The sequence below is a fragment of the Leptinotarsa decemlineata genome, unplaced genomic scaffold, assembly GCF_025532065.1.
Source record: "Leptinotarsa decemlineata unplaced genomic scaffold, Ldec_3_MD MMD2_P_RNA_scaffold_9, whole genome shotgun sequence".
NCBI classification, from domain to species: Eukaryota; Metazoa; Arthropoda; class Insecta; order Coleoptera; family Chrysomelidae; genus Leptinotarsa; species Leptinotarsa decemlineata.
Window position 1 is genome coordinate 14,302,484 of NW_027412536.1, and position 26,754 is coordinate 14,329,237.

At 30.9% G+C, this 26,754-nt stretch overlaps 2 protein-coding genes across 3 annotated transcripts; one reads left to right on the forward strand and one right to left on the reverse strand.

Moving 5' to 3' along the window:
- Positions 1 to 11,825: 11,825 nt before the first annotated feature.
- LOC111514997 (translocon-associated protein subunit delta) lies at positions 11,826 to 12,468 on the reverse strand. The gene has a single exon (XM_023171230.2). It carries the CDS (start codon positions 12,440 to 12,442, stop codon positions 11,933 to 11,935), a length of 510 nt encoding a protein of 169 aa, XP_023026998.2. The 5' UTR covers positions 12,443 to 12,468; the 3' UTR covers positions 11,826 to 11,932.
- Positions 12,469 to 15,640: 3,172 nt separating this feature from the next.
- On the forward strand, positions 15,641 to 25,221 carry Eogt (EGF-domain O-GlcNAc transferase). 2 transcript variants are annotated; one of them, XM_023171233.2, is made up of 4 exons: positions 15,641 to 16,613; positions 20,179 to 20,785; positions 20,844 to 20,946; positions 22,260 to 25,221. In XM_023171233.2, exons 1-4 carry the CDS (start codon positions 15,905 to 15,907, stop codon positions 22,407 to 22,409), a joined length of 1,569 nt encoding a protein of 522 aa, XP_023027001.2. In that variant the 5' UTR covers positions 15,641 to 15,904; the 3' UTR covers positions 22,410 to 25,221. The 2 variants fall into 2 exon arrangements, with proteins under 2 accessions (XP_023027001.2, XP_023027000.2); XM_023171232.2 differs by having other exon boundaries at positions 15,642 to 16,613; positions 20,176 to 20,785.
- Positions 25,222 to 26,754: the final 1,533 nt, after the last annotated feature.

Genomic DNA, 26,754 nt, shown 5'->3' on the forward strand with positions numbered 1-26,754 from the left:
TATACCAGAAAATCTTTATATAATTAAAGAATAAAAATCATATTAATTGAATTATTGCAAATGATAATTATTTGATAAAATTATTAAAAATTTAATTTTGAAAGTGTTAGGTGCTAAATTTGTTAAAAAATGAGTGATAAGAAAAATATGTTGAAAAATATAAAAAAAAATAAATAAAATTACAGGAAAAAATATCAAAAATAAATTATATAAATTATAAAAATAAAAAATTGAAAGCAAAAAGTACGCAAAAAAATAGACTCAATTTTGACCGATTTTGAGGAAGGTGTCTTTAAAAAATTGCAAAAATTTTACTAGCTTTCATAGAATTTTTGTAATGGGCTGAATTTTTTTCAAAACTTGAGCAATTTTTTTTTTGCAAAATATGTAAAATTAAAAAAAAAACAGAAATTTTTAATCTATTAAAATTTTTTTTATTCAAAATATTTTCGAGGTTAAAATATGGTTATAAAATGGGATTTTGGTGGGGAATTCTATTAAAAAAGATAGATGAAAGTGTTAGTGACTATTTGATTGTTGAAAAGATAGAATTTTTTGGGAACGTTCTATTCAAAATAAGGATAATCGAAAGTGTTAGCGGAGCTACTTGGGACTGTTGAATAGATAGAATTTTGGGAAAATTTTTATTTAAAATGAGGATAATTGAAAATGTTAGCGGAGCTACTTGAGGCTGTTGGATAGATGGAATTTTGGGCAAACTTCTATTTAAAATAAGGATAATTGAAAATGTTAGCGGAGCTACTTGAGACTGTTGAATAGATAGAAAATTGGGGAAATTTCTATATGAAATAGGGATAATTGAAAGTGTTAGCAGAGCTAGTTGAGATTGTTGAATAGATAAAATTTTGGGGAAATTTCTATTTGAAATAAGGATAATTGAAAATATTAGCGGAGCTACTTGAGAATGTTGAATAGATAGAATTTTGTGGAAATTTCTATTTGAAATAGGAATAATTGAAAGTGTTAGCGGAACTACTTTAGACTGATAAATAGATAGAATTTTGGGAAAATTTATATTTAAAATAAGGATGATTGAAAATATTAGCGGAGCTACTTGAGAATGTTGAATAGATAGAATTTTGTGGAAATTTCTATTTGAAATAGGAATAATTGAAAGTGTTAGCGGAACTACTTTAGACTGATAAATAGATAAAATTTTGGGGAAATTTTTATTTAAAATAAGGATAATAGAAAATGTTAGCGGAGCTACTTGAGACTGTTGAATAGATAGAATTTTGGGGAAATTTCTATTTAAAAAGGGATAATTGAAAGTGTTAACGGAGCTAGTAGGATTGTTGAATAAATAGAATTTCAGGGAAAGTTCCATTTAAAATAAGCATAATTGAAAATGTTAGCGGAGCTACTTGAGACTGTTGAACAGATAGAATTTTGGAGAAATTTCTATATGAAATAGGGACAATTGAAAATATTAGCGGAGCTACTTGAGAATGTTGAAAAGAAAAAAATTTGTGGAAATTTCTATTTGAAATAGGAATAATTGAAAATGTTAGCAGAACTACTTTAGACTGATAAATAGATAGAATTTTGGGGAAATTTATATTTAAAATAAGGATGATTGAAAATGTTAGCGGAGCTACTTGAGACTGTTGAATAGATAGAATATTGGGGAAATTTCTATATGAAATAGGGATAATTTTCAACTAGCTTTGCTAGTTGAGATTGTTGAATAGATAGAATTTTAGGGACATTTCTATTCAAAATAGGGATAATCGAAAGTGTTAGCGGAGCTACTTGAGACTGTTGAATAGATAGAACTTTGGGGAAATTTCTATTTAAAATAAGGATAATTGAAAATGTTAGCGGAGCTACTTGAGACTGTTGGGTAGATAGAATTCTGTGGAAATTTCTATTTAAAAAGGGATAATTGAAAGTGTTAACGGAGCTAGTAGGATTGTTGAATAAATATAATTTCAGGGAAAGGTCCATTTAAAATAAGGATAATTGAAAATGTTAGCGGAGCTACTTGAGACTGTTGAATAGATAGAATATTGGGGAAATTTCTATATGAATTAGGGATAATTTTCAACAATCTCAACTAGCTTTGCTAGTTGAGATTGTTGAATAGATAAAATTTTGGGGAAATTTCTTTTTAAAATAGGGATAATTGAAAGTGATAGCGGAGCTACTTGAGACTGTTGAATAGATAGAATTCTGTGGAAATTTCTATTTGAAAAGGGATAATTGAAAGTGTTAACGGAGCTAGTAGGATTGTTGAACAAATAGAATTTCAGGGAAAGTTCCATTTATAATAAGGATAATTGAAAATGTTAGCGGAGCTACTTGCGACACAATAATTTGTTTTCTTTAGAAATAAGGTCGGTTGCCGGGCGGTTCGACGTGGGTGCTTTGTTCACTCTCTCAATCGACCGACGGTTCAAGCCGCAGCGCAGGCTGAACGATCAATTTTCACTTGCTATCGTCCAACTCGTGTTAAGAATCACACGTTAAAAGGTAACGCCTTGTCAGTCCTTATCTCGCACAAGTTTCGACTTCTGAGAGTTTTCGTTCGTAGGAGTTCGACAGCTGGTCAACGGAAAAACATATTTTAAGCATACGTATTTAAGTGTTCTAGTATTTTTTTCAATTTCCTTTTAATTGCTCATTTAATTTCATTTCCCTTCCCATTTTTGATAAGTATTTCTCTGTAACTATCTCAACTGAATATTATTCTTCATCTCTGTTCATAACTTTTTCACAAAATTTTTTCATAAAACTTGCTCATTTCCATCCTAACATATGTCGGAAAAGACATAACATGAATGAGAGTGGCGAAAACTAAATTTAAATTGGTATCTTAAGATTTGATTCTTTGGCAACATCGCGGATGCAAAATAGTTGTTATGTACAAATAATATACATTTGCGGTTGCAAAAAAGTGCTAGACATGTGACCAAAATATACACGAAGGAGTCAATACGAATAGTGAAGCGAAAGGAAGCAAATATATGTAAATATATGTAATATATGTAAATATATATTTACATCCCGCGGGCATTTTGCGTCCCTTCGCAGACAAAGCATTTTGCGTCCACCAGAAGTAATGTCTTTAGGGTGAATATAATTGCGTATATTGATTATTTATGTTATTTCAGAAACGAGACACTATTTCATATTTCTCTATTTTCAAAAAAAAAATATACGATTTTTTCACTTTCAAGTGATTTTGCTTCCTTTCTCCTCACTATCTATATTGATTCCTCCCTGTATATTTTGCTCACATGTCTAGCACTTTTTTGCATCCGCAAATGTATATTATTCGTACATAACAACTATTTTGCATCCGCGATGTTGCCAAAGAATCAAATCGTAAGATACCAATTTAAATTTAGTTTTCGCCACTTTCATTCGAGTTATGTCTTTTCATATGTTAGGATGGAAATGAGCAAGTTTTATGAAAAAATTTTGTGAAAAAGTTATGAACAGAGATGAAGAATAATATTCAGTTGAGATAGTTACAGAGAAATACTTATCAAAAATGGGAAGGGAAATGAAATTAAATGAACAATTAAAAGGAAATTGAAAAAAAATACTAGAACACTTAAATATGTATGCTTAAAATATGTTTTTCCGTTGACCAGCTGTCGAACTCCTACGACCGAAAACTCTCAGAAGTCGAAACTTGTGCGAGATAAGGACTGACAAGGCCTTACCTTTCAACGTGTGATTCCTAACACGAGTTAGACGATAGCAAGTGAAAATTGATCGTTCAGCCTGCGATGCGGCTTGAACCATCGGTCGATTGAGAGAGTGAACAAAGCACCCACGTCGAACCGCCCGGCAACCAACCTTATTTCTAAAGAAAACAAATTATTGTGGTATGAAATGAAAATAAAATGCTCATCAGTTTTCATTTGAGGACGATTGTAGATACTAATAATCGAAACGTGTCGTGAAGTAGTTTGTTTTGAAATCTCTGCTTTCATTTTTTCTTATTTTTATTTTTTCATCTTCAATGTAAATTGAACGTGAGGAAGGAATAGCAATAAAAATTAAAGAAATTGTAGGTAAGACAGTTCAAATACTCCGCTAACATTTTCAATTATCCTTATTTTAAATAGAAATTTCCACAAAATTCTATCTATTCAACAGTCTCAAGTAGCTCCGCTAACATTTTCAATTATCCTTATTTTAAATGGAACTTTTCCTGAAATTCTATCCCTATTTTAAAAAGAAATTTCCCCAAAATGTTATCTATTCAACAATCTCAACTAGCAAAGCTAGTTGAGATTGTTGAAAATTATCCCTATTTCATATAGAAATTTCCCCAATATTCTATCTATTCCACAGTCTCAAGTAGCTCCGCTAACATTTTCAATTATCCTTATTTCAAATGGAACTTTCCGTGAAATTCTATTTATTCAACAATCCTACTAGCTCCGTTAACATTTTCAATTATCCCTTCTTAAATAGAAATTTCCACAGAATTCTATCTATTCAACAGTCTCAAGTAGCTCCGCTAACATTTTCAATTATCCTTATTTTAAATAGAAATTTCTCCAAAGTACTATCTATTCAACAGTCTCAAGTAGCTCCGCTAACACTTTCGATTATCCCTATTTTGAATAGAAATGTCATTAAAATTCTATCTATTCCATAGTCTCAAGTAGCTCCGCTAACATTTTCAATTATCCTTATTTTAAATAGAAGTTTGCCCAAAATTCCATCTATCCAACAGCCTCAAGTAGCTCCGCTAACATTTTTAATTATCCTCATTTTAAATAAAAATTTTCCCAAAATTCTATCTATTCAACAGTCCCAAGTAGCTCCGCTAACACTTTCGATTATCCTTATTTTGAATAGAACGTTCCCTAAAATTCTATCATTTCAACAATCCTACTAGCTCGGTTAACACTTTCAATTATCACTTTTTAAATAGAATTGTTCACAAAATTCTATCTATTCAACAGTGTCAAGTAGCTCCGCTATCACTTTCAATTATTCCTATTTTAAATAGAAATTTTCCCAAAATTCTATCTATTCAACAGTCAAGTAGCTTCGCTAACATGTTCAATTATCCTTATTTCAAATAGAAATTTTTTCAAAATTCTATCTATTCAACATCTCAAGTAGCTCCGCCAACATTTTCAATGATCCCTTTTTTAAATAGAAATTTCCCAAAATTCTATGTATTCAACAGTCTCAAGTAGCTCCGCTAACACTTTCAATTATCCCTATTTTGAATAGAAATTTCCCTAAAATTCTATCTATTCAACAGTCTCAAGTAGCTCCGCTAACATTTTCAATTATCCTTATTTTAAATAGAAATTTTCCCAAAATTCTAATTATTCAACAGTCTCAAGTAGCTCCGCTAACACTTTCGATTATCTCTATTTTAAATAGAAATTCCCCCAAAATTCTATCTATTCAACAGTCTAAAGTAGCTCCGCTAATATTTTCAATTATCCCTATTTTAAACAGACATTTCTTCCAAATTCTATCCATTCAGGACATATTTCGGTGTATCATTTCCGAGGCTCTGGTCTATTATATATATTTCTCACAGTCGTAGAATCTTTATGTAGAGTCGTAGGGGGCTGTAGAAAATCATTCCTCAGAGCCATAGAGAGCTGTATGGCATGGTTAAGTTGTTAGAAACGCAAGTTTATGAATGCACAAAATGGGAATCTCTTTTAACTTCATTAATGCTTTCAATTATCCCCATTTCAAATAGAAATTTCCCAAAAAATTCTATCTTTTCAACAATCAAATAGTCACTAACACTTTCATCTATCTTTTTTAATAGAATTCCCCACCAAAATCCCATTTTATAACCATATTTTAACCTCGAAAATATTTTGAATAAAAAAAATTTTAATAGATTAAAAATTTCTGTTTTTTTTTTAATTTTACATATTTTGCAAAAAAAAAATTGCTCAAGTTTTGAAAAAAATTCAGCCCATTACAAAAATTCTATGAAAGCTAGTAAAATTTTTGCAATTTTTTAAAGACACCTTCCTCAAAATCGGTCAAAATTGAGTCTATTTTTTTGCGTACTTTTTGCTTTCAATTTTTTATTTTTATAACTTATATGATTTATTTTTGATATTTTTTTCCTGTAATTTTATTTATTTTTTTTTTATATTTTTCAACATATTTTTCTTATCACTCATTTTTTAACAAATTTAGCACCTAACACTTTCAAAATTAAATTTTTAATAATTTTATCAAATAATTATCATTTGCAATAATTCAATTAATATGATTTTTATTCTTTAATTATATAAAGATTTTCTGGTATATTAAGGATGAAGGAACCTTTTTTTTGGAATAACTTTATGGTATTATATAAAAATTATATTTATTAATAATTTATTATATTTTGTTAATTATACATGATTATATTTATATACTAATGAATATATTATTTTTAATTTTCAGTACCTACTTCAATATAATATATAATTCCGATAATTTAGTGTAATGTAATTTTTTGCATTTTTTTGTATTTTTTTAAGACTTTTTCTGATAAACTACCAGAAAAAACTATGCACCAAAAGTTCATAAAAAATTACATAAGCTTTTTCTAATAAAGACCTTAGTATGAGTTATAAGAAAAAGTATAAGAAAAAAATAAGGAAAAATCCTCCTCATAGAGTTTCTCTAATATATTAAATTAGTCAAAAATGCGCGATATCTGACAAAAGGATAATTTTTAATGAATCAATCGTGTGTGAAATTACCCACCACCACACTCTCGTAAATTACATTTAATGGCATTACCCATTTCTACAAATATCATAAATTTGTGTACATTGAATACTAAAATGTATAAAGATAAGTTAATTGAGCTTCTGGATCCATACCCCATTTATAAAGGTTTTTACCCCTTTTCTTTATAATTATAAATATATTTAAATTATTATTTTTTCCTTTTTAATTTTTGGTGCTCTGATTGCTATTTCTTCATATCCTTGATCTGGAATATGGATTGGTTTGGAAATTAACCTTCTTTCAATCATTTCCTCATTGAAATCCCCGCAAAGATTATACCCCCCTGAATTAGCAATAAAATATTTTATCACACAACGATTGGCATCTGTAGTTGTTTTGTTTTCAATTTTGATATTAAATAATTTAAATGAATTTATTTTCAGAAATTTAAATTTTTCCATAATTTAAATATTGAATTCAGCCCTTCTATTAAAAATTAGAATAGCAAAAATAGCATTTACTCAATTAACTTAGCAAAAATTAAGTCCGATAGTTATTTTAACGTATAATCTTAATACAATTGATTTTTTTTGTTTTTATTTCTGCTATAGTAAGAGGAATTTTAGGATTAAATCAAATTAGATTACGAAAAATTTCAGTTTATTCCTCTATTAATCATATAGCTCGAATATTAGCAAGAATTTTATTTATTAAAAAAATTTGATTTTGGTATTTCTGTACTTACTTTAATTCTAATACACATTATTTTTATATATTTGAAATTTTGCTAATTTTTTAACTTTCATTCTAATTACTTTTACATTAATTCCTATGTTCTTATATATTCGCATAACTTCCTCAATGTTAACTTTTTTCATGAATGAATCAATTTTCATCAGCCCCTCAAAAGTTAATTTTTGAATTATTTTATTAAATAGATTTACTTTAGTTGGATTATTCAAGGTAGTACAAACTTTCAACCTTCAAAGTTGACAATAGATTTTTATTTAGGCCTTAAAAATTGATTTCACCTTCAAATTTACAATTTAAAATCATTTTTGACTATAAGACTGGCATACAGTTTTATTTCGTAAATAAATTTACAATTTATTGATTATTCTCAGCCATTCCACCGAACAAATGATTATTCTCGACTTATCATAAAAATATTGAAACTTTATATTTTAATATTTTATTTTTGGAGTATGAGCAGGAATATTAGGTACTTCATTAAGAATTTTAATTCGAGCAGAATTGAGAAACCTTAGAACTTCAATCGGTAATAATCAAATTTATAATGTTATCGTAACTGCTTATGCTTTTGTTATAACTTTTTTATAGTTTATAAACTTCAACTTTTCAGACTTCAATACAAATATATGGAAATTCTGATCTGGGAGTCCCGAAGTCACGTTTAATTTGTATTACAGGGTTGCCACGAATAGGAGTCAATTTAATGCGTGGAGTGAAATGAAAATATACATTATGTGTATATAACGCTCGCGCTCCCAATCGGATTTATGATGAACTAAAAATGTATATTTACTTTCATTTTTGGCACTAACTTACTTCCATTGAATTGTCTATTACTGACATCTGGTAAGGAGAGAAGGAAAATTATCTGAACCAGAAACAAGCCATGAATATATCCGTTGGAAATCTGTAATATGGTTGGTTTCAGTCGTTTATCTAGAGAGATATTTACGATGACTATTTTACGTCCGATATACGGACGTAAAATAGTCACGGAAGCAAAATGTAATGTACCGAGCCTATTGATGGACGCAAAATGATGCTAAGGATATATACATACACACACACATATATATATATATATATATATATATATATATATATATATATATACAACATACACAGATGTATATCACATAAATATAATAATAGATAATATTTTCCTATACACACATATAGAATTGGATTACAAATAAAAGTCATCAATACTGTAGCAGTTTTTTGACAGAAGAAATTGCTTCAGTCTTGATTTAAAAATGTGTACATTTTCAGAATTTCTGATATTGTCGGGGGGAGTTTATTAAAAAGTTTGCAGCCTTGAAACTCAAAACTTCTTTGAAAAAGAGCAGTGGGATGTTAACTAGGTAATAATAAGTGGGCATTCCGAGTAGAATGATTATGATTATGTATACTCCTGCTAGCGTTAATATTTTCAAATTCTGAAAAGTTTCTCTACAAGAATCTCTATAGCCCAACTTAGCAATGATCCTAATAGCATACTTTTGTATACAAAACACACGAGTCACGGTAGATGATGTGCCCCAGTTAAGGATGCCATATCTAAGATGCGAATTGAAGTTTTCGTAATAGACAGTTAATAAAATACTTTGACCACAATGGTGGGATAGAAACCTAAGAGAATAACAGGCTTTTCTAAGTTTATTACATAAGTGGTCAATATATGTGTCCTCCATTGAAGTTTGTCATCAAAAACTACACCCAACGTTTTTATTGGCTTGGTTAGGTTCAATTCTAAAGCAGTATCAACAAACAGATTCAACCCATATTGTTGCCCAGTATTCAGGAAACAAAAGCGTGCGCACACACACGCATACGCGCGCGCGCGAGTATACAGACAGATTTTGTAATTGCTGTGAGAATAATAATCTCAACCATAGACTAGTTTGAATTCGAATTCAATTTGCTAGAAGTAAGAGTATACCTTTTCAAGTTTAACTAATATGATTTGCCAAATACTTGTAACGTTAAAAATCTCCACTTGAATTATGTATCTTACAATATTAAGAATGTAATCAACCCTATCAAAATATTAATCTCAATTTGCATCAAATATACATTGTATTTTCTGTAATCCAAATTGTAAATAGTACGACATCCCCCATAGTACTCTTACTGTGATATTCTACCTTACTGGATGAGGGTGATTTGATGTTGGATGAACGAAATTGACGATATATGTATTGTCTGTCGGTCTGCTGGTCTTTGAAAATATCACTTGGGCTCGATCATTCTTATTTTGTAGAGTGGACCGCCTGAAAAAGAATGGAAAGTTTTAATGTATGTTTTATTTGGCCCGATAAACAATCTCTTCGAGAAATAATTTCGTGTCGTAATTGAAACTGATTTTTTTCTTTTGTGAATTCGATCAGCTCGTGGAAATTTGATAGATATCAAAAGTATCCATTTCACGGATTGTACTTAAATATTCCAATTGTATCGTACATGCATGTTTTTTACACCAAATTAAAGTAATTTTTTTCCTAATACGATGATATACCACTGCCTGTGAAAGAATGGCCTCAAATTAGGGTTGCTAGCAATTAAAAACGCTAGATATAAAGTTGAAGTGAAAGAGAGTTGGCGCACAACAAACACAACGCCATTCGTTAGACGAGGACGGCGAGTGCCAGCCGTGCGAGTTTTTAGAGCCGTTACGCATGCGTCGATACATAGGGTTCTCAACAATGCAGCTGAGTTTTAACTACGTTTTGGATCTCGTTATATACAACGTTGTTGATATTATTATTCATGTATTCGACTTTACTTTCTCATTTTAGAAAAATGAAAAAGTGTTTGTTGTGTAGTAAAACTAAAATTTGGTGGATTTCAATTATTAATCTTTTGAGAAAAGTTTGTCTATGTCAATGTTTCGCCGGAAAAAAAAAATTATTTTGACTTTGGACTCGATAGATGCATTTGGTTACCATACAGAATATTTCAAAAAAATAAATGTTTTAAAAGTGAAAGATAAACAATAACCTATTTGAGATGTTTCTTAAAAAACTAACATTAAGTGAATTTTTTCATTCAACTCGAAAATAGTTAAGGTTTTATTTACTACATGTAAAAATGTAACGACCAAATGCCATCTGGTAACTTCTGAAATATTACCTAAATGGTCTGGGCGGAAAGAATTCATCAGGTAGTGAGGCCTTTCCAAATAAACAATAAAATCATTCAGCTGACTTGAATTTTTAATTGCTAGCAACTATAATTTGCCGCTATTTTTTCACAGGCAGCGGTATATCATCGTATAAAGATAAAAATTAGCTTCAATTTGATGTAAAAACATGCAGGTACGTCATGAACATTAAAAAAAAAATCACCTGTTCATACCTGGCTGCGAAGTAGTTGCAACCGATTGGGGAATGTCACCCATGGCTTTTCTAAATATTTACATATATTATTACTCTGAATGAATGAATTCACATTGTTTATATGAAACATCTATAGCCGTACGTAAAACCGATTTCTGACGTGACGACGCATTGCTATGAGAAAGCGACTGTGCGATTCTCTTCCTAATGGTTCGGCTATCCCTCACTACGCTGAGTGTATATAGTGTATACAGTTTTGTTTACTACAGTATAGACTTCTATATACAAAAGTACACATAACCCGTGTTTTACTTAAAGAATAATTTTTAAAAATAACTAAATATTAAATATATCTGACCTTGATAATTTAGAAAATCAAAGTGAGCAGCCTCCTGCAAAAAAAGCAGAATCACACTATGACACACTGTCACGTCATCATCAGTAAGTTAATTATATTTTATAATTGAAATGTGATTTATCTGTGCATTGATAATGTTATAATACTTTTGTAATATACACTTCAATTATCATGGACAAATTGTCACAGTAATACCATCAGAGGCAACATCCGAATATAATTATTACCGAAGTCACTGATTAAAAAAATTGAGAGTAGTCACAATTTGAAATAATTTTTGTTAATTTTTGTAATTGATTTGATCATCATTTTCTGGAAAAAAATCGTAATATTTCATTTTTACATTATGCCATATTAGTTCATGTCGAAATCTGTTCTCTTATGCATATTACTCGTACGAAATAATTTCTATGTTTCACATCTGTCAGGAATCCTGTGACGGACGGCTCACAACTTTTTTTATTAAAAATATTTGCGACCACTTTTTGACTGGCACCTTGTCATAAATGTATTCTCCTATTCATAAATGTATTGAAAAATTTGGGTTTGAGTAACTATGCTATGAACATAATGATTTCACAGCGGGAACCTGAACTATTTTGTTTGAAATAAAATCAATCAGATTTCAAATAGTTTTTTCATCTATAAAGTAAGGTCGAACTTATTATATTCAAAACCAATAATTCTACCTTTATGTTAAAACTCTTTATTTAGTGTTTTATAATGGATGTAAGATATGAATCACACAAAAGTCAGTCTCAATAATTATTACATTAGAATTTGATTGTTTTCAACTTAAAAGTTTCGTTCTAAAATGAATAGCAATATATGCAATGACTATAGAAAATACAGCAGCTAAAAGTTCACATGAAATCCATGGTCCAACATATAAACCTCTATTGTTGACAGTGACTCTGGTAAAAACAGGAGCAAAAGAAATATCTTCTCCAGCTCTCTTGGCCTTTCGCATAGCAGTATATCCACTTTCATTGTACACATTTATGATAACATCATTTGTTAGAGCAGTTTTAACATCTGTTGTCCAACTTATTTGGTAGTTTCCGGGACCCACCGAAGCTACTGGTGATATTTCCCCCCCAAATAAGGCGTACAAATTTCCACTTTCACCAATTCTACATTTCACATGAAAATTTGAAATATATGCCACATGTTTCAAAATTGTAGCATCTCTTGTGTAATAAGATGTTGAAATGATTTTTGGGTCTATACATTCCCTACCATTCACACTGAACATCAGTGAAAAGTAAACCAAAATGGAAAAAGATTTCATTGCTGACATATTTTGAGACGCGAAAAACCCGCGATCAATAGGTTCGTTCCAACCAGCGTCAGGAACAGTTTCTGACAGTCAGGATTTTGCGCAGTAATGTGATTGCGTTCCAACGTGAGTTTCCAACCATTAGTAAACTATCAGTTTTCTGTTCCATCCAAGATTCAAACCTGTTCGAAATCTATCAGAATGGTTTGAGGATTATCTTCTAACTATTAATCTGACGCATGCGTATTCCGTATTACTGTTTCTGTTTTATGTTCATGCAACTTGCAAACAACATAACCTGCAAAAATTGTAATAAAATAAATTATGTATTTGCTGGCGCAGGAAAAATTAGGAATTCTTTAAGTGAACCTAAAATATGAACATCTTTAATTACACAAATTAATTATTGCGGTGACCTACTTTTACCTCCCAGTTCCATGTTGATTAGTAAATAGAATAGAGATATAAAATACTTCAACCGTCTTTTACTCTTATTTGCTGATGATACCCTTGTATATACGGAAAACTGTGATTTAAAAGAAGCTATACAAAATATCAATATATCTTTAAAGATCATTGAATTATATCTACAAGTGAATAAACTCAAATTGAATATCAATAAATCTAAGGCAATGATGGGTACAACAAATTCGAATCAAAGAAAGATTGATACTAACGACGTTAATATCAGCATATTCAATAATCAACTCACAATTGTAAATGAAATTAAGTATCTAGGATTCATTATAGATCATCAATTAAATTTGAATAAGCATGCCGAATATACCATCAGAAAGATATATAAGAAAAAGTATTTTTTCTCTAGAATTTCAAAATCTTTATCAACCTTTGCTAGACTAACATATTACAACTGCATAATGAGGCCACACTTTGACTACTGTGCCACACTGATGTATCTATTCAATCAAAATCAAATGGGACAGTTGCAGAAACTACAAAATCGAGGTATGAGAATCATTTTGAGATGCAACCAGTATACCTCTATTGAATCTATGTTGAATACTCTACAGTGGCAGCCGGTACATAAAAGAATGTATTATTTGAGCATGATTTTTATTTTCAAAATTTCGAGTGGGATACAACCAGCCTATCTTAGCAGATATTTAGTTAGAAATAGTGACATTCATTCATATAACACAAGGACATGTAATATTTTATAGATCCCGAACAAACTATAAGAGTGGAATGAATTCATTGTTCTTTAAAGGTCTTGATAGTTTCAATAAGTTACCTGATGAAATAAAACATGTAAATTCCTTAAAAGTATTCAAAAAGTTATTATTACAATATATCAAATTGTAACACATGATGCACTGTAAAATTATATACGTATAAAAATTATTCATATATGCATAACTATATATTGTATATTAGGATTCCTAAAATGAAGTCTACTACTACTACTCTCCAGAAATACACTTGATTGGATTTATTTTTAAAAGTTATGTTGAAATTCCATGCCAAACTTCAATTGAACTATCAGCTGTCAGCTGTTCCAATCAGAAATTTCAAATTAATCAGAAACCAATATCTACCAGACATGCGCGTTGACAACGATTTACAAACTGTTAGAAATCTGTTGGTGACTCAAGGTTGGAACGAACCTAATACAAGCAAAATCTGCACAGAATTTCAGTCAGTCACAGAGCACAGAGCCGTCAGGAAACAATGTTACGATGTGTCTACGGCAGATGCATACCTCAGAGTAACAAAAGACAATAGAGTGGCCTTCCATCCTTACATTGAAGGCAGCATAACTTTGTTTGTTTACGGGAAGTAAGTTGGACCATAAAACAGTGGCGGTTGATTTAGTTTATAATCGGAGGAATATTATATATTTATAAAATAAATCATTTCAGGTGAAAATGTATTCTGTTAGTTCCTACAGGAAATCTGATTTATTATTATTGATTATGAAAATGAGACCAGTTCTTCTACCACCTACTAGATTTTTATGTATGTATGGCTTTATAATTAAGCGTGTGGTTTACTGGGTTAAAATTAAATTATTTAAAATGAGCTAATTCATAACAATGATAAATGTTAATTTCAAAAGTAATGAACTTTGCTTCATAAAATCATATGAAGAAATTTGTGATTCATTCTCATATAAGATAAACAAGCGGTACGGTTTGTGAGGTCCAATATAAAGAATTTTCTATTAGAAATCATGAATATTTATAATTGCGATTGAAGTTTGATGTTATTATGTGATTTCATTCAAAATTAGTATATAGGGTCTTTGTGGACCGACATTATGAAAGGGGATATTTTTGATGTTTTTAATGATCATTTTTTTGATCTCATTCTTATAAATAAAGTTTTTGAAACTAGGTTTATATTATTTGATTATTTGACATATCCCAACCAAAAAAAAGTTAGAAGAATGACAAACGTCATTTTTTATTGAATATTGTCTATATGCAACTCGAGAGACTCGTGCAAAGAAATAAAAACCAAAACGGAAATCATATTCTTTGTGTGACGTAAGTAGGTTGATAACAGATTTGACACCGGTTGCACAAGAATAATTATTTATTATACAAACTGAACATTGATCAGAAACACACATATGAAAAACATATTTTTCATGTTTGAATACAGTTATTTACATTAATGATTTTTTGTAATTATAGAATTCGTCATCATGAATTATTGAAAAAAAACATAATGTCGGTCCACAAAGACCCCTAGATACCAATTTTGAATGAAATTACATAATAATATCAAACCGTACCGCTTGTTCATCAAATCTAAGAATAAATCACAAATTTCTTCATCTGATTTTATGAAGCAATATTCATTACTTTTGAAATTGACATTTATCATTGTTATGAATCAATTCATTTGAAATTTAATTTTAACTAAGTAAACCACGCGCTTTATTATAAAGCCATACATAAATAAAAATCTAGTAGGTGGTAGAAAAACTGACCTCATTTCCATAATAATTAATAATAAATCAAATTTCCTGTAGGAACTATTTGAACGGAATACATTTTCACCTGAAATGATTTATTTTATAAATATATAATATTCCTCCGATTATCAACTAAACCAACTGCCACTGTTTTATGGTCCAACTTACTTCAAATGTAAACAAATTCTCCATAACCTCTCATTACCCGTCACACCCCCTCGCAAAAAAATTGTACAGAAAAGGATAGTATGATACCCGTTTCAAAACACATGTATTGTATTGGTCATTGGTATAGACCGAGAATACCTGGTATTCTCGGGTATAGGCATAGGCATGGCAACTCTATGTTTTATTATTATTGAACCACAGATTAAGTACTTAATCTGTGACTGAACGAACACGTGTATAGTAACACCTGTTCAAAACTAGAGTAAATTTTTTATTACTCAGGTTCAAAAAGTCCACAGCCCACTGAAAAGAAAAAAAATGATTTGAAGTGGTATATTATATATTGATTCTCCTTATTATCACTATTTTAGGAGATGCTGTACTATTACGGAATCACCAAGTTCAATGGATACACATTCATAATTTTAACTGTATTTTTTATTCAAGGGATTTGTGACAACTACTCTTTCATTAATTTACCAGAAGAACATGTACCATATTATTTCAGAAATTCCCCAAAAGCCAAGGAAAAATGTTCAGAAGATGTGAACTGCCCCTTCAAGCAGTATTTAAATAGTAATAAATGTTGGGGTTATGAATCTAATTGTGAGTGGAATGAACAATATTCAATTCCTCATTGTCCAGGAGATCATAAGGGATGGGTTAAATCTAAATTTGCACAGAAAGCTGCCTTTCATGCTCAAGCTGACTTTGGATATGTTAAGCAGCAACTGAATGAAATGAAGGTTTTTTGCGAACCATTATTTCCACATGATAGTTCGCTGGAATGCTCTGAACATATGAGGTTTTGCCGAGGACGAAATATTATGATGAATTTTACAAAACTTGCTGATAGACCAGAACCGATTCGCTATAAAATGGATGTTTTTAGCGAAGGAGATATAGGAGGCTATTGTACTTTTTATAAAGAAAAGTTAGATGAACAGGCTGACCATATAAGCCCTTTACAAAGCTGGGGACCTGAGATGAGGTATTTTAGCAAGCTTATTCGCCGGCCTATTGTTGAAAATGATTGTGATATAGTTATAGAGAAACCCACATTCATTATGAAGATAGATGCAAGTATGTTTTCAGTATGCATGATAAGTTCTCTTACATTTTTTTCAACTGGAAGAAAAGACAGTAACACATTAACCATTTACTCTGTTTTCAATATGTTACTAAAAAAGCAATTAACTCTTACCCAAACAACTAATTTTTGCTGCTGTGCAGATGATAGATCACCGAACCACGTTCCCCAAGCCTTTAACAAATTTTATTTGAAGTATACAGGGAATCTCATAAGTTATGGTCAAAGCTGAAGGTGATGTTAGAGGAGGTCATTTCTAATGACAATGTTCATATAACATAGGGTCCGATATCTTACTGTCAAGAAGTGTTTTTTTATGATTTTTATAGAAATTAGAAAACTCCAAGGATATTCTTAATGGTTTTCATGAAATTTATTTAACAACTTAAGTTTATTTCATTTGGTTCTTTGGTAGGTTGGAATAGTTTATATGCTTGTAAGTTGAGCCACACTGTCTACGAAAATATCCCTCTTAGTTACTTTTCGAAATAATGTCTTGTTTATTTAAAAATTCTAAATAAGTTTTTTTAAGATGTGCTCTCATCCCTAATATGAAAATGAAAGTGTTATCAATAATTATATTTTACGACAGGACTTTTTCTGTTACTTATCTTTTGAGTGTAAATGTTTGCTCTCCTATTCAGGAGGAATTTGTTTCCTCTCCTGATGCAGACTCTGCTTCTGCTGCTCGAGAATTTGGTGCAAGGCAGATTCACCAGAAATTCTGCTCTTGAGGAGCCTATAAGTCACCTATCCTAGGTTTGTTAACAGGATCAAGAGTTGGAGAACTGAAAAACTCTTACCTTTGATCTGATTGTCAGAAATAGGTCTGACTCTATATGAATGTTACTGGAGTTTTTTCCCAACACCAAACCGTTATTTTAACACCTTGACACGTGTTTCGATCATCATGTGATCATCTTCAAGAGGAAAATTAAACATTTGAGTACAGCAATTTCTGACAAATATCTCAAAGAATATGGATAGGAAGGGCCGAAAGAATCTCTTGGCAACCGCCACCACTATATTCACTTGTATTATTCAAAAACCAATCTGCACCTACTTTGAGACATAAATTTCATCAAACTGAGAGGCAGCATACACAATGCTCATTTGAAATGTCATCTCCAATTATGTCAAAATTTGAAAGTAATATAAAAAAGTGTCTGAAAATTATTGTGACTTCAGCACCAAATCATGAGAATATAAAAATCTATAATAATTGTTGTGTTACTTCATTTTGATGGAGATTACATCACATATACTAGTGTATTACAATTGAAAATTAACCTAGTTTTGTAAAAGTTATGAGCTGAAAATCGGGAATGTGATCACCTCTTTGTTAACCTTGATAATGTTTTGAACCTGCGTACTTAGAATTTAAGTATTTGTTTTGTAATTTCTTGGTTTAGCCTCCTGATTCTTAATTATTCCCAATTTTTATTTTGAAATGTTGGTACAGATTGGTCCAGATATTGGGCACCTCCCGTAAATCCTTATCTTATTGGATGTTCACTTCCTACTTTTACGGTTAGACAAGGATGAATTTTTTTTTGTGGCTTCAACATCCTTAGCGAATTGTCCGAATATTCTTTGACAAAAACAAATTTTGAATTGTGAAATGTGGAGATTCATAAAATAGCGATGTTCAACATTCCATATACCTATATGTTGAATATGTGGTGATCTCTCTGGCAGTCCATCATCTTGAAAAGCAGATCTTCTTTCAGTTAAAAACAAACCCAAACACTTCAGGTCTGTCTTCAGAGATGTGGGCCTCCGAGAAAACATAATTTCATCCACCTCACCAGTCATTAACATTTTTGTTCCAAAAATCATTTTTGTTACTCACTTTGCACATCGGAAAGCAAATACAAATGTATGAATTGATTTGGGAAAAGTTGAATGTCAGGTATTATGGTAAAATGTTTTGAACATAACGTAACTGAACAAATTCTTTAGGAACTGGAAGTGTGGTCCTTAGTTTAAAAGTCAGTGCTATTTTGTTCCCCTAATATGTAGATTATAGACCTAATATGTAGATTATAGACCTATTTCCTTGGTTCCTTTTCTTGCAAAAATACTAGAAGCTGCTTTAAAAATCCAAATTACACAGTATTTTGAAGAGAATATGCTGTTTTCTCCATGTCAGTATGGCTTCAGAAACAATAGGTCCACCTCGTTGGCAATAAATAATCTTACACAAATAGTGTTAAACGGATATGTAGGAAACATATACACTCAGGCATCATTATTAGACCTGACAAAAGCTTTTGATTGTGTGTCTCACGATATCTTACTGAAAAAACTCGAAGCTTATAAGTTTGAGAATAACAGTCTAACACTAATAAAGTCTTACCTTTCAGACAGATTACAGTATGTAAATTATAATATGAGCACCTCCGAGCGGCAGTTGGTAAGACATGGGGTGCCGCAAGGCTCCGTACTAGGACCCATTCTCTTCTTAATTTACATCAATGACCTGCCAAACTGCTGTCTGAATGCTGAATCCATTCTATTTGCAGATGATACAACTGAGCTTATACAACGCCAATCTTTAGAAATAATTCAACGTGATATGCATAACACACTTTCACAAGTAAAGTTCTGGTTTGAGACAAATGCTCTGAGCGTAAATGAAAGTAAGACTCAAATGCTAATATTTACGCTACGAAACTTACCTGACAGCTATTTTAATTCTGAACCAGTTAAATTTCTAGGCGTTAATATTGATCCGGTACTGACATGGGAAAAGCATATTGCGTACCTCTCGGGTAAACTCTCAAGAACTATCTATCTAATAAGGAATCTAGTATATAGTGTATCTCATAATGTATTAATGACAGCTTACTATAGTTTTTTTCACTCAGCTATGTCATATGCTATACTAAATTGGGGCCACTCAACCCACGCATCCAAAGCATTTAGTTTACAGCGAAAATGCATCAGAATTATAGCCCACATAGGTTACCGGAAATGTTGTCGTCAAAAGTTTATGGAACTATGTATACTTACCTTGCCATGTGTCTACATATTGGAATGTCTATTGTATATGAAACAAAATCAAAACATGTATAGTAGACATTGTGATTTACACAACTATTCTACTCGAAACAGTCAAAGAATTGTACAAAACTATTTGCGACTCTCCCGTACTAGAGACGGAACTAGCTATCATTGCATAAATATGTACGATGTCCTTCCAGAAGAAGTAAAAAACTTACCTTTCACACAGTTTAAGAACAAAATAAAACTATACCTAAAAAGAAAAGCGTTCTATAGCACTGAGGAGTACCTTCAAAATAACTTTAGAGACATGCATTAAATCACTTAATTCTTTTTAACAATGTCTGTGCATCATTTTTTTTATATCTGTAAGTGTTAGTTGTCAAGTATACTTGTTTATATGCATTTATTGTAAATTTTATCTAATAACGTATTTTTTTTTTCTTTTCTTTTCGACTTGTGTAAATACTGCTGTATATTAGCATCAATAAATGATTATTATTGATTATTTCCAATCTTGAATTATCTAAACATCCAATTTATTTTCAGCAGTCAACATGTATCATCACTTTTGTGACTTCGTGAACTTATATGCCTCCTTACATCTCAATGCTACACAAGAAGACTACTTATCTACTGATGTCCATGTGTTGATTTGGGAAACATTCACCTATCGTTCAGCATTCCAAGATGTCTGGAAAGCCTTCACTGACCACCCTTTGTGGGATCTCAAGACTTTCCGCGGTGATACAGTGTGTTTCAAAAACGTGGTTTTTCCTTTATTACCCAGAATGATATTTGGATTGTATTATAACACTCCAATAATATATGGTTGTGAGAAAAGTGGATTATTTGATGCCTTCTCTAAACATATTTTACATAGATTGAGGATACCAGAACACCCACGAAATGATAAAAAAATTCGAATTACGTTTCTTTCAAGAAATACCAAGTACCGACGAATACTTAACGAAGACGAATTAATTAAAACTCTTGGTAGAAATCCCGAATATAATGTGAAAAAAGTGGTTTATGATCAAAATATTCCATTCAAGAAGCAATTAGAGATTTCTAGGAATTCAGATATTCTAGTAGGAATACATGGTGCTGGATTAACCCATCTCTTGTTTTTACCAGAATGGGCAGCTGTTTTTGAAGTGTAAGTATTTGATATAAGAGAACAACTGCAGTCCAATTTCCATATTTATGATTTTCAGGTACAATTGTGAAGATAAAAACTGTTATTATGATTTAGCTCGTCTCAAAGGTGTCAAATATATAACTTGGGAGAACTCTGAAAAACTCACATCGTTTGAAGATGTAAGTCATTTATTTGAATTGAAGGGTTTATATTTTTAGGAGTGATAATTTTTGGGAAAGAAAGATTTTTGCCTTTCTACTACTCCATCTTGATACAAAAAACAAAGATGAGGGAATCTTCCAAGGAAAGGAAGGAAGTAATCAATTTTAAAATAAGTAACTCTATACATGATGTGTAGATCATGCAAAGAAGTAACTTTCAGACACAAACTGAAAGAAAGTCCTCCTGAAACAGCTACTTTCATATAAACATTGAATTACACGAAAGAAAAAAATTCTTTCGAAACAAATACTTCTATATGAACACTGAATTATACAGAAGATACTTTTCTCTATTCAGTTTGTATGTCAAACATTCGTTATGGAATAAAAATCAGATATCATTCACATGAGTTCTACTTTAAATGAATGGTAATAAATTGCACTTACATGGAACACTGTCACCCTCACTGGTATACACCGATGTTTCGCCTTAAGACACTTGTCCCAAGGCTCTTCAGTACCAAATTGGATAACATTATAGAAAATATACACAGTTCATTCATTAATTACGATTTTTATTGTCACAGAATAAGCTTGATCTGCTTATGTCATCGATGACATCGTAATGTCATTCATTCACCTATTTGATTTAATCCCAGCCAAGAGGAATCTTATTTGAATTGGGTTGGGTATTTGAAGGGTTTATATTTTCAGGAGTAATAATTTTTCTTTCCCAAAAATTATCACTCCTAAAAATATAAACCCTTCAATTCAAATAAGATTCCTCTTGGCTGGGATTAAATCAAATAGGTGAATGAATGACATTACGATGTCATCGATGATATAAGCAGATCAAGCTTATTCCGTGACATTAAAAATCGTAATTAATTAATGAACTGTGTGTATTTTCAATAATGTTATCCAATTTGGTACTTTAGAGCCTTGGGACAAGTGTTTTTCAGTTTGTGTCTGAAAGTTACTTCTTTGCATGATCTACACATCATGTATAGAGTTACTTATTTTAAAATTGATTACTTCCTTCCTTTCCTTGGAAGATTCCCTCATCCAAAAACTTTCTTAAGTCATTCAGTTATGAATTTTAAAAAATTGAAGATTCCGCTATGTTTTCCACCACCTATGTTTCCACACCATTGAAATTTTTTTACAAAACGGGTGATATAAAAGGGTGAGAGAAAAACGCAAAAGGCTCATGAGGGTTGCATTTTCTGGAGACTTGGAATTAATGGACAAGTCAGTAGGCTCCCAAGCATTAAAACAAATTGTTAATCACGAATGTTGAATTATGAAATTTATTATTTTTCTTATTGCAGGGCAGTTATGATGGAGGAGCCCATGCGAAGTTTGCAAACTATTCTTTTGATGAGGAAGAGTTTTTGAACCTTGTAGAAAAAGCGGCAACTCATGTGAAAAATCATCCAAAATTCAAAGAATACTTGAAAATTGATCATGATGAATTGTAATATTTGATGAAAATTGTCTTAGGATTTACCACATTTAGTATTATTTTCATTATTATTTTGGATAACAATCAGGAAAGTTTTTAAAGTCAATCTGAAGATATCCAATTGTCTTTCAAATTAATGAGAAAGGGTTACCTAATCATCAACTATCGGACAATTCCATCATATATCTAATCTATTAAATTATATTAATATACAATGTGTTCCAGTATTGATATTACAAGAGATAGTATTGAAATTTTTGAATTTTCAGTTTGTAGAATTAGGTAATATCATTTATTTAAAAAATATCACATGTTTCGCTTTTTTGTAGTGAGTTACGTACTCCAAATCATAAGTTGTAGTTTATGAAATTACTATGGATCTTCATCAAGTGACGGCCGAATTAATCAGGAAAAAAAGGGTAGAATTAAGTTCTGCTTGGTGAGAAAAAAGTTTAAAAAATATTTCCAGGTTTTGAAAAACAAATAAGCCTTGTAGGCTAAGCGAAAACCATTTTCTTTCTAGGAATGTGTTTCTGATATGTTAAAATGTTACTGAAATGAGTTGTTCAGGATGAGAAACTATGACTATGCAAAATTTCTGAAAATTAACTTCTTGATTCTACTATTTCACTACCTTGATAAAATCATCATTTTTTTACATTGAGCAAAATAACATTGACTCACAAATTGAGTTATAGAACATAATAATATATTTGATCTACGAACACTCAATTTTTTTAAAGTACTTGCCAGCATTATCTGAAAACAAAATCGGTGTATTATTTCTCAGTTCAAACTACAATGAATAAAAGATCATGTTAATGTTACAGCAGATAATTTCTGTTGATCAGTGTTATTGACTTAAGACAAATGATTACATTAAGGGTAGTAGTGCAGCAGTTCAACAAGAGATTTCCCAACATCTCATAACTGTCATGTGAATAGTTGAAAAATTTCTTGCAACATGAAAATGATGCCACAACTATTGTTGCTCTTGCTCAGGTGTATGAACAACCCGAGACTATCATTGGGTGAATGTTTACTTAATCTTAATGTTAGTAAATCAAAATCATGAAGAATTCAAACCAAAATTTGTTCATAATATAGAAGGAAATAAGGGCCATCGCTCAGAAATGTATAGAAGAGCAAAATTGTAAAAGACAATACCTATTACCAAAAACGGAATGTAAGGGGTGTTGTTTCATATCGCTTTGGCATTATTGGACATTTCTTCACAATGGAGCGGTTAAATCAGAAGTTTCATGTCCATTGATTGCAATTCTTGCTAATATCCAATAGAATCACTTCAGGAAGAGCAGACAAATGGGATGATGTAAGAGTGGTCTTGTCGATCTGAAGATAACAGATATATGGTGATCGGGAATTCAAGGTACCCTCAATTTGTATCAAAACTGTATTCTTCGAATGTAAGTGGCTGACCACCAAGATTTTTTTTGATAAAGTATTTAGAACTTTTTATTCCAGACTCTCTCCAAAAGTAGGAGAAAATGCTGGAATCATTTTAATGCATCATGAACAAAAAGGGTATGTTACCTGAGAAGAAAATTGTTTTAGTCAAGTCCGACTTGTTTTTCAAAGTCTGAAAATATTATTCAAATTCATTTTTCATCAAATAGAACCTCATCCCACGGTCTTGAAAGAATTTGAATATTTTCAGTCCATCACACCTCTCTTAACATCATTCCTGGGATTCTTTATGTAGAACTGTATGTTACCTGAGAAGAAAATGGTTTTAGTCAAGTCCGACTTGTTTTCCAAAGTCTGAAAATATTATTCAAATTCATTTTTCATCAAATAGAACCTCATCCCACGGTCTTGAAAAAATTTGAATATGTTTAGTCCATCACACCTCTTCTAACATCATTCCTAAGATTCTTTATGTAGAACTGAATTATCTGACCCAGAGTGAAATTAAGTAAATTACCTTCTCTTGAAATGTCAACATTTTTCTGGAATTGTTAGATACTAGAATATAACTATAGAAATGATTAGGGAATAATATTCTAATTCAATAATACGTCTACATGATGAAACTTGAAAGCCGAAATTTTTCTGATGTATTTCTGAATAATTTTGTAAATTTATGTAACAATAGTAAGTGCAGTAAGTACCCTTTAGTCATGGAAGAGCATCTCCTTAAAATATGTCACAGAAGACCTAATTCTGAAGCATACTTTTGTGTAGGTTACCTACCTGACTAAGAAAGTTTGACTGATCAGACACAAAAAAGTCAGGTTCTGGAAGCAGAGCACACACTCTGTGCCTGTCAAGTTTTCAGCCTTTGGTAGAATCCCACTCTTGTCAGCTGAACTGAAAAATCACTCACCAAATAAAGAAAGCGATTTTGTTCAGAAGCTAGAATACGTGTGTGGGAATACTGTGAGTCATAGTAACTGTCACATAATTAACCCTGGCGGGTTTCAGTAAAGGGTCGAATAGATTCAACCACTTGAACCTACCTAAGAATTATAAAAATGATTGCCAAATTTAATCAGGCATATTCCAAATTTTGTAAGTTCCAATAAAAGTTGGCCAATTATGACACATGCATACACTTTCCTACTAAATATTTCAGATAATCTAACTTTTGCCATATTACACAAAATGTGTAACTGTCAAGAACTGTTTCATAAATTGACCTTAAGAATATATAATGGTCAATTTAGGGTGGATTTGGAATAATAGAATAATATAGGTTGCTAAATTCTGCTTCTTTCCAAATTCGATATTTACATTGCATCAACTTTGAATCATTCCAGTAATCTTATTTTTTATAAGAATTTTTTAACTAATAAATGAAAATTTTATTTTAGAAGTTTTATTGAAAAGAAGTGCAGTAATTGTAAGTATTTTGCTAATGAAATGTGAAGTAATTTATTTTTTGTTACCATATTTGTATTTGAAAACAATATGTAGGGTACAGGAATAAATATATGTATTTCTAATATATTTTGTTAGATATATTTATTTTTCTGATTAGCTATCGAGACGGTCCTAGAACAGTCAAAAGTAGTCGCTTTTTCAATTTTTCAAAGATATAGATTGCTGGTATAGTCAATATATTATGTAACTTAAAAACTTCCCTGTGGGAAGTCTTTCTGCTCATATGGAAAATAATTCTAATAACTTTTTTGATCTAAAAATTGTTTTTTTTTGTTCATGACCACTGCTCTAAATAATCATTCCAAAATGCAGAAGAAAAAAGAATAAGTTCACATATTATACTGTCATTAAAAAGTAAAAGTCAACAGTTTTCTTCAATACCTACTTTAGTAGCATAGATGATCGAAGAAAGTTTAGTGCAAAGGTTGTCTACCTGATTTGTCCAATTCAATGTATCATTATTACATTGAGCAGATATTATTTCAAGTGAATAAATCTGCCACAGTAGTAGTATAAATTTTGATTCTCATATACCAAATTTTTTTTATTTAGTCATTTTCAAATCACTGAAACAGGTTTCCTTAAATACCTGCTTTCCATTTATCTTTTTTTAATACATACAATTGAAAACCTATTATGATCACTTCAGTATCATTAGTTACAAATTTTTTCCCATGAAGGGTACTAGTGCTAAGCTTATACAGAGTAACAACGAAAACATTAAACAACAACGCCATTCATTGTTTCTGGGAAAATAAATTTGAAATTCCCGACGAAGGTATAGTTCATTAGAGATAATATTGCTAATGAAAAACAATTGAAAACCTTTTCCGGTTTATCAGGAAATGAATCCAAGTCAAGAATTTTAAATAGAATCCTGTATATATTTTTGGATCATTCGATAAAATATATAATTCTCTTTTCAATTATAAAACACAAGTTACCGTTATCTCTTTAAAAATGGTGCCGTAGGAACTTGCGTGAAGTTAGCGTCGGACGCCAGCGTCCAAATCTAGCGCCCGCCCCCCACTCCTGAGTCCGATTTACACCACACAACTAGTAGAATGTTGATTCATAACATGAATTATTTGATTATTTGATTATTTCCTCTTAGAATCGACTTCAAACTTGAAAATATCATTATACTGCATGCAGCTTTCATAATCTGTATTATAATGACGAAGAAACATTGACGTGAATGTGATAGATATAAAACACTTTTGGGTCACAACTGGTGGAATTTATGACCAAGTGAAAAATTCATCACAAGAATGATTCATTGAATGGGTAATTTTCAGAAAAAGTGTCATAGAAAAATGAACTCCCATCACTTGAGTGGAATAGTTCGCTTTCCAAACTGAATTGTCATCAATTATGTCCGAGTGAAAACTGTTATCAGCTATAATATCCCAAGGACATTGATAACTAACGAAATAATTTTATCACAGTTTTCGAAA

Excerpts from the sequence above, each read along its gene's own strand:
- LOC111514997 (XM_023171230.2), bottom strand. The coding sequence starts at position 12,442 with ATGTCAGCAATGAAATCTTTTTCCATTTTGGTTTACTTTTCACTGATG.
- Eogt (XM_023171232.2), top strand. The coding sequence starts at position 15,905 with ATGCTGTACTATTACGGAATCACCAAGTTCAATGGATACACATTCATA. Across the intron at positions 16,614-20,175 it reads CATTATGAAGATAGATGCAA|CAGTCAACATGTATCATCAC; the intron begins GTATGTTTTCAG and ends ATTTATTTTCAG. Across the intron at positions 20,947-22,259 it reads AACTCACATCGTTTGAAGAT|GGCAGTTATGATGGAGGAGC; the intron begins GTAAGTCATTTA and ends TTCTTATTGCAG.